Here is a 21971-nt window from a genome sequence, read left to right as displayed (position 1 = left end):
AAACCGAGAAATATCAGGGAATTTTAAAATCATTTCTTTGTGGCCATCCTGTTCTTGAAAGACGCCACAAGAGACGACAAGAAATAAATTACAAATTTGTCATACGTCATCCAAACGATCTTTTAATAAAAATTATTTTTTTAAGACGGGAAAAAGAACAAATTTTTTATGATTCTTAGGACCTACTTCTGTATGTCTTATTGATACAAAAAGAATTCTGCTTTGAAACAAAAAAAAATTTGTGTTGTCTTTTTAAGAGACATCTTCATGTCATCTTAAAGTTGACTGTGCTATTTAGATACATCCAAATCCACTAGAAAATAATTTATTACATATTATATATTGTCGGTTTAGTTGTCCTACTACTGAATTTTCATGACTTTACCCTATTTTTATTTTTTTATACTTGTAATAATTTTTTTAAAATTCCTCAGATGTTTTTACATTTATTAAAATGTTTTAAATTTAATATGCCACTAATTTATAACTGAATTCTTTACTGAAACTCAAAATTACTGTAGCGGTGACGGTATTGGTCACACTATTCTATAAAGATTTAAATAAAATTTGCTGTTCAAAATCTATAATAAAAATTTTAAACGTTTTCTAGCATATAAATTTATTGAAAATAATTTTTAAAAGGAACTAGGATTACGATATTTAAATTATAGTATTTTTCGCGCGCTTTTTTGAACGTGGGGTAAATTTTTACCAAGGTCATTGATGTTTACATTTTTAGTTTCTTAGTTCATCGCTTATTCAAACACTAGCAATGCACATTTCTTCTCATTTTCTTCAATAGTTTTCGTTTTTGTTTTAATTCAGCAAACAGTGATTGGTCCTGTGTTTAATAAATTAAAAATTCATTATTAATTACAATAAATATCCATTAATATAAATATCCAGTTATATAAATTGCTGATCTGTGTGATATTAATTAAAGCAACGATGAATCAGGTTCACAATGATCTTAATTCCACGTGTCCAACTGTAGCGATAACGAATAGAATGTCAGCTCCTGATATAAATGTATGAAATACTTCAAATGTTTAATTGCTCGTAGTTTTATTTATTCAGTAGTGAATTAATATAAGTATTAATAAAAAATTATAGATAGCTAATCTGTCTTTCAATGGAGAAATTTATTCATTAGAATTGGGAAACACTACTATCGGTCGTTCCCGTAAGAATGATGTCCATTTGGATGATGATGTAAGTTAGATAAAGAATATTAATTAAATAAGTAATATTTAAATAATAATTACTATTTTTTATAGTCAGTGTCAGCGTTTCATTCCAACGTGGAGGTGCGAAATTCGGGTATATTCATAACGGATTTACATTCTACAAACTCAACGTTTATTGACAATGTATGTAATTATTTTTAATTATGACGGTCCGGGGATGAAAAAATGGATGATGTAAGGTAAAAGCCCCTGTTCCCGTTCACTTTTCATTGGAGTGAGATTAAATCACTCAATATAAATTACTAAATAAAATGAAAAACCATATTTTTTTTTATAGTAATTTTTTGAAGTTTCGAGGGTTACAATAAGATTTTAGTTTGAAGAATAATATTGATAATTAATTATTATTAGTTTTTTAAATAAGGTTCTTGAGTGCACCCATAGTCGCTCACTAAAAGTTGTCATGTACCATTACTCGATTAACACATGGTCCTATAATTGCTCAGAGACAATATCAATTAAACTGTAATAAGTTTATTGATTTAGAACATAATTTATAAATTATACTACTTTATTCTTTCATAATATAAAATTTCATGGATTTTAAAAATGTATTTAATAAGAAAGTTATAACAATTCTTAAAAAATTTGATGAAACCTAAATTTAATCTAACGAATGAACGTTAAAGTAAAAAATGCCCGGCTGAGCGCGAGTTTGAAAACAGTCATTTAATTTAAATTTATAATCTATTATAAAATAATTTGATACATGATATTTTAATATATTTAGATTCACAAATAATTATTTATCAATAATAATATTTTCAGTTGTAATTTTTTTTTTATGAATTATAAAAAAACGCCTTGAATAGTTAAAGTGAGCAACTAATAATACTGAGCGGATATAGGGGCTTTTACCTTATGTAATTTATTAGTTTTCAAATAGATGTTAATTGATTATATTTTTTCTTGTTTCAGAACAAAATTTTACCTCGAACAAGATACCGTCTCACTCATGGCTCGGTTTTAAAATTTGGAAATGTTGAAGGAATGATTGAAATTTTCGGGTATGACATAATAATAAGAAGTGACTCACTTATATCCAATTTCTCTTTGAGTATGCAAACAGAAAGAATTAGGGAATCCGTCAGTTTTGAGGTGGGATTGAATTTATCATCGGACATTGAAGTAGTTCACGAGAGAAGTGGTATAAATGTTGTCGAAGAAGTCTTAGTAAATGCTGGTATTGATAAAGATGATGGTAATGATCATATTACTGATGTTGCTAGACCGAGTGATAATGGTGTTAAAAATGATGATGATGGTGGTGGCAAAGATGAAAAAAATTATGGTAATAATAATGATACGGATGGCCCACAAAATGGTGGTAATGATGATAGTAATTATCATCATGATGAAAATAAAGATAATGATAGCACAGATATAATTGATCTCAGTGATATTAGTGATAATGGAGTTGATGATGATGTTGGTACCGAAGCTCATGAAAATGATAATAATAACACAGGTATAATTGGTATTGATAATATTAGTGATAATTCGGTTGATGATGGCACAGAAGCTGATGAAAATGATAATAATGATAATGAGGATAATGATAATAACGGTAATGATGTGGTTGGTCCACAAGGTAATGAAAGCGATAATCATAATGATGATTATGATGATAATAGTGGTACAAAAGGTGATAAAGATAATAATAACACGTATATAATTGGTTTTGGTTATACTAGTGATAATGGGGTTGACGATGATAATACCGAAGCAGATGAAAATGACAATAATGATAAGGATAATGATAGTGATGTGGATGATCTACAAGATGATGATAATAATAGTGGTGATGATGATGATAATGATAATAGTGGTGATGGTAGTGGTGGTGATGATAATGGTGTCAAAGTTAATGATAGTAGTGATGAAAGTAATAATAATGATGATGAAAGTAATGATAGTGACGATAATAAGGATAGTGTTAATGACAGAAATAATGCTGGACATCGTTATTATTTACGGAAAAGAGTAACAGAGAAACATGTGTCGTTCGATAAATATTTATGTGCAAGGAAAAAAAAGTAAACTTAAAAAATATGTACAATTGCCTTTTTTAAAAAATGAGGCATTTATTTTTCTTTTCGATTTTCTTAAAAAATATTTTATTACCTAAATATTTTACTAATTTAATTGTAAATAGAAAAAGCTGGTCTTTACTTTTACTATAAGTTCTTTATACTAAAAATGAATAGCTTACCTTATTTTTAAGCGCTAGTATGCAATCAGTATTGATTGTAATAATAAATTTAAACAAGTTGAGTGTTATCTGATTAAAATGTTTTTGTTTGTAATTTATATATTTAATTAATAACCAATTTAACTGAATTCTTATTTTAATAAATTATAAATCTGACTGAGGAAAAGACAACTAAACATTTGACAATTAAAAGTAATATTTATAAAAGTCATAATATTTAAGTACTTATCATACTTTTTCACATCTATGTTTGTTGTCTTAGGTCATGTTTACTAAAACTCTTTATTGTATTATTTAATCAAATTACGAAATCCTATTTATTCAATATCTACGTCATCATGAATTCTTTACAGCAGGGTTGTGTTATAACGCTAATTTGAATTCAAATAAAATATTTTTTTTATTAATTTTAATTAAATTAAATATAAAAAATAATTAAACATCATTTTATTCATTTTATATTTGTTTTTATTGAGGTAATACTTTTACTCATACACTTATTTTGAAAGGAAAAAAAAAGTCTTATTTACTATCACACATAAAAAAATGTAAATACTCCAAAACAGTGGATAATATTAATTATCATTATAAATAAACATTAGAGAGAATGATTTTAAATAATTGTTTAAAAAAAATATACAATTGTCCGTGACAATTTATAATTGTTACACACTAAGTGTCTATAAATATTCCTCCGAAGTCTAAATACAATGAGAAAAAAAAAAAAAACAATAATAATAAGTCGTAGTTTATATAACTTATGTTTACTTCACACAAAGAACGTTGAACTCGGGAGTAATGTATAATAATAGATGTATATTAAAAATGACTCGTGAATAAATGCTATGTCCAGGTAATCTTCGTATCGTTGATGAATCAGCTCGTGCCTATTATTTTTATATCAATTGAATACCAGCTGAATTTTCATAAATACGAAAGATATGAACACACAAATGAACACGACTGCAACAGATAAAAAAAAAAAAACATCAATTTACTACGTCGCAATTTCATGACCTTGGCAGCCATTTTAAAAACAGCGTCATAATAATTTTATCAATAAATAATAACATTGATATACACAAATAAATAAATAGAGTTAATAAAAAATTACCTTTTTATGCCTTGGCTTTAGTGACATTACGTTTATTCATCTCAGTATTGTGTAACTTTGTTACGATTTTTCTAGAATGTCCGTTTGGATCAAAATGATTTGTGTGCTCACTTACTTCCCGTTTACTCCTTTGTTTACCACCGTTTTTAGAAAATATGTACTTGTCGTAATCGTAATTGAAATGCTCGTATTCGTCAGTGAATGTTGATGAATCAGACATAATTCACAATTTATTAATACAATTCACAAAGAATTAAATATTACGTTTTAAACTATCGCTTGATAACTGTCTGCTTTTCGGAATCGCTTTTCAGATACTGTTTGGATCCGCATCAGTTCAATCGGTTTTATATAAGCCGCGCTACAGCCGGGCATGCGCAGTAATAAACATGCGCGCAGTTTTTAATTCAAGTAAAAATTTTCAAATATTTAAATAAATTTTAAAATTTAATTTTTTTAATTAAACGCTATCATTTTTTTTATTTAAAAAAATTGTTTGACGTTAAGGTTTTTTTTATTATTATGATAAATTAAGTTTTTAGTAGTTTTTTAAATAAATTATATCGTGTTGTATAGAACTAGAAGGTTCGGTTACGAAGATACTGCGCATGTCGATAAGTGAAATGCGTCGTAGCTCATCGAGATTGTTAGTATTACTCGTATTACTACGCGAATTTTCTAGAATACTTTTTAATATAACATCTATACTATGAGGGTCGATATCTACAAGTACATGTTTTAACTGGTACATAACAAAATAAATAAAAATAATAATGTAGAATGATTAAAGATAAAATACGATCAACGTGAGAGAAATCTTTGGTAGTAGAAAAATACACGACAATATTTTAATTCAGGTTACACTTTTTTTTTAAAAAATAACTTACTCCATGTAAACATTTATCTGCAGTACATGTACATGTATACATCTATAAGAAAAGAAAAAAAAAACGTCCCGTAACTGTAACTCTAAATACATAAATTATTGAGTCAGTTTATTTTTACAATTGTTTCATGATTGATAGTTGATAATGTATGAGTCATGAGACAAAATAATGGATATAAATAAAAGGACATTGAGAAATGATGAGAGAATTTCTTTTTTTTTTTAATAAAGTAAATAAAAATTATACTATCAAATGATAACGATAAATAATATATGGTATTAACATTTTGTTTATATTTTTATCGTTATCATTGACGTAGAGCTTTAAAAACATTTTTTTTTCTGATATCATTTTTGATTATTTCTTTGTTGAGACTTTGTATTTATAAAAGTTTAGTTTTTTTTGCATTCAATAATTAAAATTACTTTTTAGGGTTGAAAGGAGTTCAACTAAACAGAGGCTTGTTTACAAACAACTGATAAGTATTTTTAGTTATTATCTAAATGCGGAAGTACTTAATGATGGTAAAGTATGTTTTGATTAGTTCAATGAATTATTTTGAAACCAAGGTCAACAAGCTTCAAGGAATTACAGTATGAATCTCAATAATATTTTCAATGACCTCTATTAATATACTTCGATGTTGTTGTATTTTACTAATTAATTTAATTCATTATTTCAAATTGTTTTTTTTTTTCTTTTACTTTAATAATTATGCTTCAAATAGGCTACTTGTAATCAGTAATTAGTAAGATATTTCATCGTATACTAGTGACAAAAAAAAAAAATATATATATATATATATAAGTGTGTGTGTGTGTTTGTCTTGTGCTTTCATTTCAAGGCAGTTTATTAGTCACTACTGTTGTTTTTTTTTTAAACAAAATGAATTTAATATTTTTATAAAAAAAAACTTTAAAGATTAAAAAAAAAATCGATTAAGATTAATTTTTTTTATTTAATTATAATAAATGAATAATTAAATATAATCAAATTAATTTACCAGATGGCACATTGTAAAAAATATATGTATATAAATACATATACATATATGTGCATATCAACAGTTGATAGTGATATTTGTTAATATGGTCATGAATTTCGTAATATTGCTATTTAAATGTTGAAGTATTAAATATGAGACATTTTTTAAAAATTACAGTTCATACTAGATTTTTTTTTCTTATTTAAAATAAAAATAATACAAATAAAGTTATGTAAAAATTTATAAAATTTAGTGCTTAATGTTAATTAATACCACATGCGTCGCCGTTCCGTCTAAAATCTGAGTTGGCGTAGATATAATTGTTTGATTTTAAAATAGCAGCTACAAAACTGTAAGCTTGATAGCTATCTTGAGATACTGTATGTCCTAAATCTTTTAACCCCTTAATCACGGATTTTGATATGCCAGATTCGTAACTGAGTGTCATTGGTAAAAGTTGATGATGAATTCTCGAAGCATCGATGGCTTCTTTTATTGTATTACCCATCCATAAAATTCGTGCTATTGTCTAATAATAACGACAATGATTGATAATTGATTTTAAATATATTTCATTTAAATATATTTACTGAAACTTTAATTGGTGGACTTACGCAAGCTAAAGAAGTAATAATTCTAGTGCCACCAGACGCAGCAATTACCATTTTTACATTTCCATCTGTGTTTACAAAAATTGATGGTGCCATTGATGATAAAGGTCTTTTCCCAGGTTGTATTGAATTTTTTTCGCTTGTTCCTGGAAGCCCGAAGAAATTTACAACTGACGGAATTGAAAAATCATTCATACCGTTGTTGAATAAAATTCCTGTTTTTTCTCCTACTAGGAAACTACCGAAGCTATAATAAAAACCCAGTAGTTTTGTGAAAGAAATCGTTAATAGAAGCAAAAGATGTAGAGTAAATATTACGGAGTGTTAATGGAACTTGTAATTGATACAGCATCTCCAGCTGGTGATAAAACTACTAAGTGAGCAGTACCATGATCTTCAAGGAGTTGAGTACCACCTTCGTAGTGTGCAGCATCATTCCATGTTCTTGAGTCATTTATTCGGGCCTTTATCGCTCGTGCATAATCTTTTGATGTTAAATTCTTTGTTACCTATATACATAAAAAAAATATTCTTTCAATATTTAACAACTCAGCCGATACTAAATGGTAATTTTAATTGATGTATTTTTAATACCTCTGTCAGATCATTGTAATCAGGATCGCCTAATTTACTTCTAGCAGCAAAGGCAAATTTGAAAGTCTCAATCATTCTATGATATGTTTCAACAGTATTTTCATCATCATTTATACTGTTTGGTGTAAATTTAAATTCATCAAAAATATTCATAATAAATACAAGCAGTGCGCCGCTGCTTGGAAAATTTGATGTAAATAATTTAATTCCATTAGACAATTCAGTTTCCAGTGGATCTTGCCATATAGCCGAGTAATTACGTAAATCTTCCATCGTTAAAATCCCACCTTGTTTTCGTAAATCTTCAACTAGAGTTTGTCCCAGTGTTCCATTGTAAAATTCATTAGCACCTTTTTCTGCAATCACCTTAAAAGTGTCACAAAGTTTGTCATGTTTAATAAGACTCCCTGGTGTTTTAAACTTCTTTGTCGTTTCATTTACAAACAAGGATCTGTAAAAAAAAAAATAATGAGTATCAATTATTGATCCTAATTTATCTACAAACGAAAATAAATTAACAATTAATTTCTACCTCAATGTCGGGTCATTTTTAATGCTCGCTTCATATTGCAATAAATCATTTAGTTGTATTTGCGATAGTATCCATCCTCTTTCACACAATTCAATAGTATCTGTGAATAAATCAGCCCATGGTAATTTACCAAATCGTTGGTGTGCTGCCCAGTAACCAGCGATTTCCCCAGGTACTGTCACAGCAAGTGGTCCCTTGAATGAAGCCGTTCCACTTTTGTTCCAAAACATATCTCCATGAGCTGCCAGAGGTGCTCGATCTCGAGCATTTAAATAATAAGCTCTTTTCGTAGTTCTTTCATAAATTGTCATAACAAATCCACCACCAATTCCCATGCTCTGCATGAATCCAAGGCCATTGCAAAGTGAAGCGGCAATTACAGCATCTACGGCCGAACCATTTCGAGCTAATGTTTTTCTATAATCAAACATAATTAGCTTACAAATAAAATCAATAAAAATGATTATAATTTACCTTCCTATCTCTGCACAGTAAGCATCATCAACGCATACCGCACCGCTTTTAAATTCTCTCAATTTACCTGCAGTTAAGGGCGTAGGTATTTTCAAATTAAAGTTTTTATCATTATCTTTTATAGTTTGAGTGCTTGATAAAATTAATGTAAATATTATTGCAGTTACTGCAACCATAATAGCTATGAATTTAAATGGTATTTTGTCACCTGTAATATTCTAAATAAACACAAAAGTAATTAGTAAATAATTTAATTAATAATTCCAATATTCTAAATTTAAATTACAAATAAGTGACCGTTCTTGAAGTCAAAAACGTAAATTGAATGTTTAAAGACGGAAATGAGTATACAAACGTATTTTAAACGTACTCGACGTTCGAAAACGTATACAAGACTTTCATAATCGTGAATCGTAGATAAAATCTATTACAGCTTGAAAAAATTTTTTAGAAATTTGAAAATACGAAATTAAAGTTCTTAGCAACTGTAAAAAAATGTGTGGAATTTTCGAGAATATTTTCTAGATGGTCAGTTTTTCGTGCTTATAAGAGAAACACTGAGAGAAAAAATTACTATCACTTAAAAGAGATTTTCTTGATTCAATAATTATTTTTAGATAATTTCTTTCATAAATTAAATATTTTTCACAAGTAGAATTTGGAGAAAAGAAAAGTGTACTAAATTTCACATGTCCAGATAAATCTAAAAATTATTAAACAAATAAACAATATTTTTTCTATCAAATTTATAAATTTTTAAGACAAGAATATACAATCTTGATGATTATTGAGAGTACATATATTTTGTCTTAAGAAAAATTTCTCAGCAAGAATATTTTTTTTTCTGTGTACAGACTATAGGGTAAAGGCACCATTTATGGCCACTGCACCATTTTTAAACATTTAACACTTTATTTTAATTGATGAAAAAGTATAAAATAGAATTTCCATAGTAATAGAGTGATGAAAATATCTGTGTTTACATTTTAAAATTTAATTATGACATCGCATCTTTTATAGATTATTTTATTTAAATTTTTCTGTCTGGCCTTAAAGTGGCCAAAAGCGGTACCTCTATCCTATAGAAGCTATAGAAGCCGATAAATAAAAATTCTTAGCAGCTGTAGAGAAATTTTTCGGAACTTCTAGGAGATTTTTTGACTTCTAGCTTCTAGATAGTCTGTTAGTTTCTAAAAATCACAAGAAACAAACCATCTAAAGAATAATCTTCTCGAAGATCCCACAAATTTTTTACAGTTGCTGAGAACTTCTTATTTTAAAGTTTCTAGAACATTCTAGACAAATTCTTATTTTATAGTGTCTAGATAATTTTTTCAAATTTTAATAGATTTTATGTCCAATTCACGATTACGAAAGCTTTATTTACGTTATCAAACGTTGAGTATACGTTTTTATATCACTTACGTCTTTAAAAGTTTAATTTACGTTCTAACGTCAAAAACGTTCGATCTACGATTTAAATCTTCACTCAAATAATTATTTATTTAAATATATATCAATTAATTAGTTATTAAATATTTTATTACCTTGTCTTTAGTAGTCATTACCTCGAAAATTACACAAAATATTTTTTAAATAAATATTTTGTTATAAATCCTACAAACTGTTCACTAATATTTATAATTTACATTAATTATTTCTATTTTCTCTGGTTCTTGTATTTTATAAATTCATTGTTATTAATGAATAAATTAATTATTAATATCTGTTCCCTGATATAATTATGGAAATAAATTTATACTTGTGTTGGAATCATCACTACATACAAATATGTAAAACGGTCAAAGTTTAATGATCTTCTATAATTAAATTACTAACTATAGTGCAATTTGTTTACAATAGCCAGTAATTTAGTATTGTAATAAAGCTGCTATTAATTATATCCTTCAAAATCCTATTAATAATAAAACCTGTACATCTCATAATAGACTCGAGTAAGATCTTTTATTTATTTAAAAACCAATCTCGAATTTTATTGTTTTTTTTTATAGAGATTATATTGCTTACTAAACATGAATTTGTAAACTTTTAATCAAAATAAAAATGAATATTTGAGATAACAATACTCAAAGTAAGACAATCTAGGATTTTTTTTATCGTCCAATGTTCCATTATAGCGTCTATTGTAATCATCAAAAATTAATAAGAAAAAAATTTCCAATTGAATACAACATGAGAAAAAAATAATTGTAATTTTATTATGTACAAGTACTTTAAATTCTATTCATAATGAATGTGTATTAAATTACAATACATGTAATATTTAATACTTCATAGTAATGAAAATTAATATCGCGATTTGTTGATACTTGTATTATTTTTGTCATCTTAAACAAGTCAGTCAATCCCAAGCAGCGCACTTGGCTTTTATTTGTGACATCTATAAGATAGTTTTGAGGCTGTTTTTTGATCTATCGATAAGCCACCAAATCGCCCCACTTGATACAAATTTTTAATGCTTTTAAACTATTATAATCGTATTGAAATGTTATTAATTAATTAACAATAAAATTAAAGCATTAATTGAGAAAAGGACAACGCAGTTACAATTTTGCCAAGATATAAATTCGAAAAAAAAAAAGAACACAATTGTTGTCAATCAGGAGTTAAACGGAATTCGTTAAATAAATTTCAGTAGAATTTACATGTCAGTTTTATAATTCGAAACGCCAACTTTTGTAAGCTAAAATTTATTTAACAAATTTTATTCAACTCCTAATCGATAACAATTGTAAGTAATTTTTTTTTTCAAATCTATATTTATTTATTTATATATATTTACGCCGATCGGCAGTATACATAACATAATTCATATAATTATAAATTTAAAGAAAAACAAATAGAACCAAAAAACGATTACTGCTTTGATAGATACGAAGATTATTGCATTGTGTGTTAATTAATAGAACATAATAGTTTTTTTTGCTTTCACTGGAAACGATGATGAGGATTCACCGAAGAAATTCACCGAAGAAATTCTATATATTGGCAAAATTGAAATTACGTTGTCCTTTTTTCAATCAATGATTAAATCTTTTTTAATTAATTAATAAAATTTGAATACAGCGATGGCAGTTGCAAATTATTGAATGTTTTTAAAAAGTGAGGGTTCTGTCGGAGAATGTCCTTAGAAGACGTGACACAAATGCTGTCATAAATTACAGATAATTATGAAATAAGTCATTTGAATGACTTGTCAATTAAGATAACTTTTTTAAGACGGGAAAAAGAAGACAAATTTTCTATTAATTCTGGAACCAACATCTGTACGTCTTATTTATATAGAAAAACTTTTTTTTGAGATATGATAATATTTTTTTGCACGACTCATGATGCGAAGCATCAGAGTGTGCTTTACGATCGAAAAATTTGTTTAAAGATATTTTTATGACATCTAGAAGCTATCTCTATGCTATTTGGTATATAATTAAAAAGTTTTGTCATTATAAAATAACGAATAGTAGAAAGATAATATAAATAATTCCATAATTAATAAATATTTTACTTATTAGGATTAAGTTTTAAAAATTGCCAAGTGATTTTACAAAAATAATATACTGAATTTAAAAAACCAGATTATACAGTATTTGAAAATAATTTTTTAAGTATTTATTAACTTTAAGCCGGTAATGATACAAAAAACCAACGTCTTGTTGAAATTAAATAATTTAGATGGTTAATTTTAATTCAAATAAATATAAAAATTACTGATCAATGTCAAACGATAGCTATTTCTCTATAAATAATATTTTTTTTTATTTATCTTAAAGTTTACTTTTGCTTACAATAATAGAATACTGCAAGTTTTAATTCTTATATTCTTTTATGAATTATTTATAAAACTTGAAATTGAAAATTAACGACAGGTAGTGTGTTTTTAAAGTAGAATTTCACTTTCTACTTCATCATAAAATTATTATAGAAATTTTTATTTCAAGAACAAAAATTTGAATAAGAAATTAATTATTAGTAACAGTAATAATAATCACGTGTCAGAAATAATGACTTTTTAAAAAAAAGTTTAATTATAAATGAGGTTTTCTTTTTTTTTGGTTTCAAAAGCGTAAAAAAATATAAAATACTTTTAAAAAACATATTTTGATTCAAATTGTAAAAAAAAATGTCTTAATAACAGGGTGGCCACAAAGAAATGATTTAAAAATTCCCTGATATTTCCCGGTTTTCCAGTAAAGTTTTTCACATTTTTCTCTGATTTAGAAATTTTATTTGTATCATTTAGATATTCAAAGTTTTTATAATATTTTTTCATTTTCAATAATTTAATTTGATAATTAAATCATGCAAGAACCCATAAAAAATGGCAATAAAATAAATTAATATTCCCAATTTTGGATTATTCCATGTCAAAAATTTGTAAGTTAAAATATTTAATAAGAAATGTTATGATTCAAATAAATTCAAAATACACTGGTTACAAAAATTACAGGATATTAAAAAAAATTTCAAATGTTTTAGTAAGTTCCAACAGTATGTAACTTTAGAAAAAGGGTCGTATAAGAAAAATGAAAAGACAAAAGCTTCAAGTGTCTAGTTTTTAATCTGGTCTTAAAATTTTTTTATGTAAACGGTTCCGGAGCAATCAAAAATCAATCATAATTATCGAAAAAATTGATTCAAGTTTGAATACCGTTTTTAAGACGAGCAAAAATTCGGTAAATGTCATTTTTGATAGTTTTCAATCCGGAACTGCACAAAATAAAAAATTTTAAAGACCAGATCAGAGAACTAGACACAAAGCTACAATTTGCCGTTTTTGTTTTCATCGTACGAATATTTTTTTTCGAGTTACAACCTGTTAAAAATTTGAAATTTTTTCATATCCCTTAATGTTTGTAGCGTATGATTGAAAAATTTTTTAATTTTGAACTGTCGCAATTTTATTCCCGGATACTTTTCGAAATTGCCTGACATTCCCATGATATTTCCCGATATTCCCGGTTTGTGGCCACCCTGTAATATTTAAGTCACTTGATTAATTTTAGAGTATTCTTTTTAAAATTCATATAAAGTTCCAAGTCTTATGTTCACAATTATTGACTCTCTTGATTATAAATTTCCATAACTTTTTGAGCTTTGAAATTATTTTGGAAAAAAAAAAAAAAAAACAAAAAATTATAAAAGAATAAAAGGTAGAAAAAAGTTTTATTCAATTCACTTATTGAGAATGATTCGTTTAGCTTTCGTAATGTATCTACAAAAATACTGTTCGAGTGATATGTTTGTTACATAATTTAGTGTAGATAATGAGTATGCAAATTAATCATCAAATTTATATGCAAATTTGTACATATAACATTTTAAATTTGTAATTAAGTTATTTTTTTTTTATGTTTAAAACGGTTTGGGTTGGTCAAATAAAAAACGTTAATAAAAATTAATTGAATGACGAATTTAATAGAAAGAAGAATAAATAAAAACTTTATTAAAAATTTCAGTCAATACCACGAACATCCCCGTTTCTTCTGTAATCGGCATTGCCATAAATAGTACCATTTATTTGTTCAATAGCACACACGACACTGCCTCGACCTCTGTACCGCGCTGTCTGGTGGCCAAGTTTTTTTAATCCATCAATGACAGATTTTAATACACCAAATTGATAGCCAGCTGTTATTGGAAAGAGTTGATGATGAATTCTCGGAGCGTCAATTGCTTCTTTTATTGTATTATTCATCCACAGAGTTCTTGCCATCACCTAAAAAATACTTTTGTTAATTATTTTTGTATTGAATATTGAACGATTTGTTGGTGTAAAATATTTACAAAAGCTGCTGATGTAGTGATTTTAGTACCACCACATGAACCAATGACCATACGAATATCACCGTTACGATCTACAAGAACTGATGGCACCATTGAAGACAAAGGCCTTTTACCGGCTTCGATTGAATTCTGTTTATCGTTACCAGGTAGACCGAAGTAATTGGTTACAGAAGGTATTGAAAAATCATCCATGCCACTGTTGAGCAAAATTCCAGTTCTTTCGCTGACTAAACCACTGCCAAAGCTGGAACAATTATTAATAAGAGTTAGTTTATATTGACTCCTCTATTAATATTTACTGATATGACGCTTACAAAGTGTTGAGAGTACTAGTGATTGATACAGCGTCTCCAGCTGGTGATAAAACGGATATTTGCGCAGTACCATGATCTTCAAGGAGTTGAGTACCACCTTCGTAGTGTGCAGCATCATTCCATGTTCTTGAGTCATTTATTCGGGCCTTTATCGCTCGTGCATAATCTCTTGATGTTAAATTCTTCGTTAACTATATACATAAAAAAAAATATTCTTTTAATATTTAACAACTCAGGTGATACTAAATAGTAATTTTTATTGATGTATTGTTAATACCTCTGTCAGATCATTGTAATCAGGATCGCCTAATTTACTTCTGACAGCATAGGCAAATTTAAAAGTTTCAAGCATTCTATGATATGTTTCAACAGTATTTTCATCACCATTTATACTGTTTGGTGTAAATTTAAATTCATCAAAAATATTCATAACAAATATAAGCAGTGCGCCGCTGCTTGGAAAATTTGATGTAAATAATTTAATTCCATTAGACAATTCAGTTTCCAGTGAGTCTTGCCATATAGCCGAGTAATTACGTAAATCTTCCATCGTTAAAATCCCACCTTGTTTACGTAAATCTTCAACTAGAGTTTGTCCCAGTGTTCCATTGTAAAATTCATTAGCACCTTTTTCTGCAAGGACCTTAAATGTGCCACAAAGTTTGTCAGGTTTAATAAGACTCCCTGGTGTTTTAAACTTCTTTGTCGTTTCATTTACAAACAAGGATCTGTAAAAAAAAAATAATGATTACCAATTATTGATCCTAATCTATCTACCAACGAAAATAAATTAACAATTAATTTTTACCTCAATGTCGGATCATTTTCAATACTCGCTTTATTTTGAAATAAATCATTCCACTGTGCTTGTGATAACGTATATCCTTTTTCACACAATTCAATAACGTCTGTAAATAAATCAGCCCATGGTAATTTACCAAACCGTTGGTGTGCTGCCCAGTAACCAGCAATTTCTCCAGGCACTGCTACAGCAAGTGGTCCTGTGAATGTAGCCTTTTCACCTTTATTCTCATACATATTTTCATGAGCTGCCAGAGGTGCTCTGTCCCGAGCATTTAAATAGTAAGCTTTTTTCGTCGCTCTATCATAAATTGTCATAACAAACGCACCACCAAGTCCCATATTCTGCATATTACCCATACCATTGCAAAGGGCCGCGGCGATTGCAGCATCAACTGCTGAACCATTTCTTAATAATGTTCTCCTACAATTAAACATAATTAGCTTACAAACTCAAAACAATTAAAAATAATTGTAATTTACCTTCCTATCTCTGCACAATAAGCGTCATCAACACATACCGCACCACCTTTAAATTTTCTTAGTTTACTCGATGATGGTGGTTGCGGTACTTCAACATCAGGTACTTTATCAACGTCGTCATTATTATCATCTATTTTTTTATTTCCCTTAGAAATTAATACAGCCGCTATTACTATAACTATTATAACAAGTACCACCAAACCAGCAATTATTTTGCAACGTCTCGATCTCCATCTGAAATTATTTAAATTTTAAAATAAATCTTTGCAAAAAAAAAATTCAAATCACCCGCGCAAAATCTGTTATATGATTCGTTCAATTTATCAGCTGTTTGGTATATTTTATTTATTATTTACTTTCTTAAATTGGCAATAAAAAGTAAACTAATTAATAATCTGATAATCTTCGACTTCCAGCAAACAAATATATACACTTTGGACCATAATATCGCGAATTGCAAATCATAAATATTTATTCGAGTGTCAAGTTTTCTGGTATTATTTATCAACAAGTTTTGCATTCAAGTAATTAATTAATTAATTAACCAAATAATTAATTTATCAAGTCAATAAACGAATAGCGCAACAATAAATAACAATAATTATTTTAAAATAAAATCTAAAACATTTTCTAACCTCAACGGTGATAACAATAAAGTTATTTTTGTTTTTGTTGTACGTAATTTAATTGTAAGTAACTTTTATTTATTTATTTATTCATTATAAATAAGTTTAACATATGATTAAAAAATATATGAAAGTAATGAAAGTTAATAATAGAAAGTGATGGGAATATTTTATTATTTGAATCAATTTGAATTACAATACAATCACAGAAAATAATTGAATCCCCACTCACATTGTATTATTTTTATTATTGACAAAAAAATCACTTGTATCTTTACTGTCTACAGAATAAATTAATTGTACAGCTGCTTGGTCATTACGTTGATTAAATAAAGTACTATTCATATTGCAACAACAATAATAATCATCACTTTTGTCATAATCATCAATATCACAATTTATATTTTTATTATCATCGTTATATTTTGCTCGTGAACTCTCAATTTCTATTGGCAAAGTCATCCGTCTTCTACGAACGTTAGTAGACTTCACCTTTGATCGTTTCCAACATTCCATAATACAAACTGAGACAATTGATTATCAAGCAAGGCAATTTTTATTGATGATTCCATTTAAAATTATTGCTATTATTGTAGTTTTTTTTTTTTATTTAAACTTATTTACATTTATTTTTATTTGTTAATTAGTTTACATATTGTAGTTTTTAACGTTTTCATAGAAAACATTTTTGTAGGAAGACGAGTTAATACTGATTTAGTTGATGTAGAAAAATCAATTCAGGCACGCGCAATTCAATTCATTTATTTTATTATTTAAATTCTGTTATACACTCAAATATATAGAAATTAAATCACAAAAAAGCAAATTATCTAATGGTAGTAATAGTAGGTAATATAAATACATTATAAAATTTTAATATTCATGGAAAATTTCACTCATCCTTTGGTTCATACTCAAAGAAATCAATATGACTAAGAAGTACACGGGAAAAACAGAATATTAAAAATTAATAAATAATACTAAAAAGTGGAATCTGTTATGAATAATTAGTACTATTATGTGCTTAATGCAAAGTAGTTTACTAATTTTTTTAGATTCCTAAGAACTACTATCAATTATTTCAAAAAGTAAGTAAATATTATTACTTTTAGGTACAATACGTGACTTATTAGTGAAAGTTTATTAATTTATGGCATAATCTATTAAAAAGTAATAATTGCTCAAATTAAGAATTGGTATCTTAGATACTAATTTTTCCAGCCGAAAATTGCAAAAGTTACTAACTTTTATTTTATAAATTCGATATCACTGATCAATTATTAGCTTAAAATATCATTGATTCATCATTATAAATTAATTTACAATATACGTAAATCGAATAAGTGGTAAATAATAAAATTAAAAATTAGTATACTAGATACTGATTTTTTGCTCATAAAAATACCGAAAACTTTTAACTCTTATTTTATAAATTCTATCTCGTTGACTAATAATTAATATAAAATTATATTTATTCATTATTATAAATTAATTTGTTATATACATATATCAAATAAAATGAAAAATTCGTATACTAGATCTTTATATATTAATATGCGCGTTTACTAATTTTTTGGTCCTTCATTTTTAAAATTTTTCTATGTTCATTTGAATAATAATAATTGTAAATACTAATTCATCGATTCTTTTTCATATTAATTTTAATATTCGGAATTACAAATTTTGCTCTTCTATGTGCATCAAATTTAAATATAAATAATAGCCATTTTGTAATATATATAATCATCCTGGATTAACATTAGTATCGAATATGCTAATTTTAAGTCGAAAATAAACTACAAACTATTAAAATTTTGAGCATCATTTTTTTCGTGTAAATGATGATTGTTAAATTATCGTTCTTTGAGACAAATTAAACTTTAAAGAAAAAACTAAATTTTTAGACTTGTCATTGATTAGAAAAGTTTTGGATTAGAGTTATCCCGTGGGAAATTGTTCTAGGTGAAGATGTTCTGAAGTAAATCAGAATTCAAGGATAGTTTTATGTTACGATAAGTTAAGAGATTCAGTACCCGATCACTCATGTAAATCTATAATTAATAAATTTTACTAAATATAAATATACAAATACATGGAGTGATGTAGTACTAGTTCTTTGATCGAGTACTAGGTCTTTTACCTTAGAGATATTTTAGGTGGAGAATTTTTATGGAGTTGTCTGTGCATAGAGAAATTCTGGAGCAACTTATTATAATGCCATTTTAAATCATAATTTAAAAACCAATAATGATATTTTATAATTGCATAAAAAGATACACGCTATCATAATTATACATGACAAATTCAGTATTGGTAACATAAATAAGGACATTTACTAATCAATAATGATTATCAAAATTTATATTTTATTAGTTTTTTGCATTTTATGAATAAGAAAATATGGACAGAAAAAAAAAATTTTCTTGGCGCAAGAAATATTTTGTATTATGAATTGAAGACAAAAATTTTTCTCGTCTGAAAAATTTTTTTCTTGTTCTAAGAAAATTTTTTGTCACCCCAAGAAAATTTTTGTTTTCACTTTATAATACAAAACATTTCTTGGGTCAAGTAAAAATTTTCTTAGAACAAGAAAAAATTTTAAGTGCCAAGAAATCGTTTTTTTCTGTGTATGTAATTTTTGTATTTTCATATAAATATTTATTAATCAACGTTTAAATCACTCAATATTTATACAAATTTATTTTTGCTTGAGAGTATTTTAACTCATTAATATTTTTGTCGTGGATAATTAGCCAAGTTACCTTTAAAAATATTTGTTGATGAAAATTTCGTAATTTTGAATAATAATTTATTATCTTAACTGCAAAATGTATTCAAAATATTTTATTTTCTGATTTGATGGGAAATGATAAGTTTTAAATGTTAAAATAATTTAAATTTCGCGGATTTTTAAACGATTCATTAATTTTGTTTTGAAAAAAAACTATGTAATTTGATAAAATTTTAATACGTAAAAAAAAAAATTACATAAAATTTAATTTTTTATTAAATTAATATCAATTTTATTTGTGAAAATACAAAAGGAAGTTTTTTTTTTTTAGTCAATTGTGTTCTAACAATAAAAATTTATTTTTATCGAGTTATCGAGACTTTTGAATTACCAGGAAAAAAATAATTTAAATTTATTCATTCAATGTTACGGTAACATGAAACAGAAATTTAACTGAACTTATAAATTTCAACAAAAAGTTTTATCTGGTCTATTAATAGAAAGATTTTTTTTACTAAAACAAAATAAATAAAAATAAAAATGTATAACGATTTTATAGAATCATTTTTTATCTTAAGAAAAAAATTAATTTTCATGTCGAATTGCTCAATAAAAATCTTAACTGACAATAAAGATAATTTTTTTTCTTATTGTCTTATAATAAAATTTTATCTTAAATAACGAAAACTTGAATTTAATTAAATCGAATTTTTTTCAAATTTATCAAGTTTACTATTTATTAATTTATTGTATTAATGTTAGCATAAGTATATCTGTGATAAAAATACTTTGTGTAAATTTTTTAAAGTCAACAAGTGTTTATTAGTTCAAAATAAACTTTATAAAAAAAAAACCTCTGAAAAATATTTATCAATATTAATATATAAAAAAAAAACTTGCGTCTATTAATATTTAAAAAAAATAATAATATTTTAGATAAATACACGGTAATACTTAGTTGTATTCATATCTATTACAAATCACGTATAGTTAATTCTCATAAAAAATTCAACGAAATAGTAAAAAAAAACTAGTGTGTTCATAAATATAGTGAGAAACAATTGTTATCAAGAGTAATTTTATTGTTCATGTTGAGTGTTGTCTTTTAAAATTATATGAAGTAAAAATAAGCCGTCATAATATTTTTTTAATATTGATAATAAAAACTATTTATAGTTACCACAAAAATTACAATTATTTTATTACTAATTAAATTTAATGTTAGCGCAATAAAGTAGTAATTATATATAGAAAATAATTGAAATTTCCCGGCAATATTTGTGTGACTAATAAACAATTATTTAAAGAATTATATCAATTATACGTGGCAATTAAATAATTTTTTTATTTAGTCATTTATTTGTTGTTTTAAAATTATAATTATTAATATTTAAAAAACAAGTAAATGAAAATAGCAATGAACTATTTAAATATTTTTTATCACGACAAAATTATTTTTTTTTCGATAATTGCAAAGGCAAATAATGACCTTCAACATTAGATCACTTTCAAGTGCTATACATTGGAAATGCTACCAGTACTGGATATATTGTACTGTAATTATTATTAACACGCCACATTACATTAATTTTCTTACATGGATTATAAAAATGATCAGTGTGATAGTAATTTTAGATTTAGTGGCTCGTAGTTAAAATAATTTTTTTCCGAAATTTAAAAAATTATGACTTTATTTAATTTATCGGGTATTATTTAAATAAATTATAAACGTAATAAAGTAAAATGAAGTTGAAGTAAAAACTTACTTTGAGTTTTGAGTAGTAATTGTAATACTTTCTATTTGATGCTTCATGATTTTAAAAGTAAAAAAAATTGATGGTAAATAATTAATAAATTTAATGTATGAATAGAAAAACGATTATTTATATATAATAGTTTAATTATTGATAGTTAAGAGTACTTTAAGCTTGACTGATTGCTTGCTCACGCAATACTGCTGGAAAGTTGTGAACACATGTTGATTCATCTACAACTAAACACTAAATCAGTACTGTAGTTTGTTGTATATACTTGTGTATACTCCTAATGCAGCTTCTCGTCGTCGAGATAGTCCTTATATTTTGTTGTAAGAGCAAGAATTTTTCAGGTATAAAATGTACAATGAGTGGGGAAAGAAAATAAATATGAGTGAAGACGATAAAAAAAATTAATACGACAAGGCGGGACAGTAAACTCGAGTTGTGATCGAATAACGGAATTTTTAAACTCTCCTCACGATACTTTTATTTAATTATTAAACGGTTATTGTTATTAATATTCGGATTATATTTCAATTGTTATACTTTACCTAGTAGATCTATCAACACTCGGCATTGTAATTAAATCTTTTAAATAAACGATTCAAATTTTTTATTAAATATTAATTATTAACACAAAAAATTTGGTGATAACTATGCGTGAATTTATCAACTAATTTCGAGAAGTAAATTTAGTATACATTAAAATTTATTTAAATTTGAAATTAATTTTTGGAGTAGAAAACTTTTATTCAATGTTTTAATGTTGATGACTTAAAACTACTGACGCGTTTCTTT

General features: G+C 26.0%; 5 protein-coding genes across 8 annotated transcripts in view; 2 read left to right on the top strand and 3 right to left on the bottom strand.

Moving 5' to 3' along the window:
- Positions 1–758: 758 nt before the first annotated feature.
- Positions 759–3672, top strand: LOC103568474 (uncharacterized protein DDB_G0290685). Its single transcript, XM_014441077.2, has 4 exons — positions 759–1029; positions 1114–1212; positions 1278–1370; positions 2166–3672. Exons 1-4 carry the CDS (start codon positions 949–951, stop codon positions 3285–3287), a joined length of 1395 nt encoding a protein of 464 aa, XP_014296563.1. The 5' UTR covers positions 759–948; the 3' UTR covers positions 3288–3672.
- A 233-nt stretch (positions 3673–3905) lies between these two features.
- On the bottom strand, positions 3906–4893 carry LOC106693439 (nuclear protein 1). The gene is made up of 2 exons (XM_014441101.2): positions 4574–4893; positions 3906–4422 (listed from the first exon to the last, which is right to left on the bottom strand). Exon 1 carries the CDS (start codon positions 4791–4793, stop codon positions 4578–4580), a length of 216 nt encoding a protein of 71 aa, XP_014296587.1. The 5' UTR covers positions 4794–4893; the 3' UTR covers positions 3906–4422; positions 4574–4577.
- A 1346-nt stretch (positions 4894–6239) lies between these two features.
- On the bottom strand, positions 6240–10421 carry LOC103568475 (glutathione hydrolase 1 proenzyme). The gene is made up of 7 exons (XM_008545358.2): positions 10204–10421; positions 8657–8874; positions 8183–8599; positions 7651–8101; positions 7375–7565; positions 7060–7303; positions 6240–6974 (listed from the first exon to the last, which is right to left on the bottom strand). The coding sequence occupies exons 1-7, from the start codon at positions 10219–10221 to the stop codon at positions 6708–6710; spliced, it is 1806 nt and encodes a 601-aa protein (XP_008543580.1). The 5' UTR covers positions 10222–10421; the 3' UTR covers positions 6240–6707.
- A 3645-nt stretch (positions 10422–14066) lies between these two features.
- On the bottom strand, positions 14067–21954 carry LOC103568479 (scoloptoxin SSD14). Of its 3 annotated transcripts, none has more exons than XM_008545366.2 (7): positions 21725–21954; positions 16060–16293; positions 15584–16000; positions 15053–15503; positions 14776–14966; positions 14462–14705; positions 14067–14393 (listed from the first exon to the last, which is right to left on the bottom strand). In XM_008545366.2, exons 1-7 carry the CDS (start codon positions 21748–21750, stop codon positions 14130–14132), a joined length of 1827 nt encoding a protein of 608 aa, XP_008543588.1. In that variant the 5' UTR covers positions 21751–21954; the 3' UTR covers positions 14067–14129. The 3 variants fall into 3 exon arrangements, with proteins under 3 accessions (XP_008543588.1, XP_008543587.1, XP_008543586.1); XM_008545365.3 differs by lacking the exon at positions 21725–21954 and adding an exon at positions 21183–21468; XM_008545364.3 differs by lacking the exon at positions 21725–21954 and adding an exon at positions 16918–17224.
- Positions 16303–21971, top strand: part of LOC103568478 (phytanoyl-CoA dioxygenase, peroxisomal) — a 42778-nt gene continuing 37109 nt past the window's right edge. For both annotated transcript variants that reach the window (XM_014441104.2, XM_014441103.2), the window contains exon 1: positions 16303–16748. The gene's annotated coding sequence lies outside the window, so the exon portion shown is untranslated. The remainder of the gene's footprint in view (positions 16749–21971) is intronic.

Source organism: Microplitis demolitor, chromosome 2 (assembly GCF_026212275.2).
Source record: "Microplitis demolitor isolate Queensland-Clemson2020A chromosome 2, iyMicDemo2.1a, whole genome shotgun sequence".
In the NCBI taxonomy this organism is placed as follows: Eukaryota; Metazoa; Arthropoda; class Insecta; order Hymenoptera; family Braconidae; genus Microplitis; species Microplitis demolitor.
The sequence above is the reverse complement of the archived record's forward strand: the minus strand, read 5'-3'. Positions and strand labels throughout refer to the sequence as shown.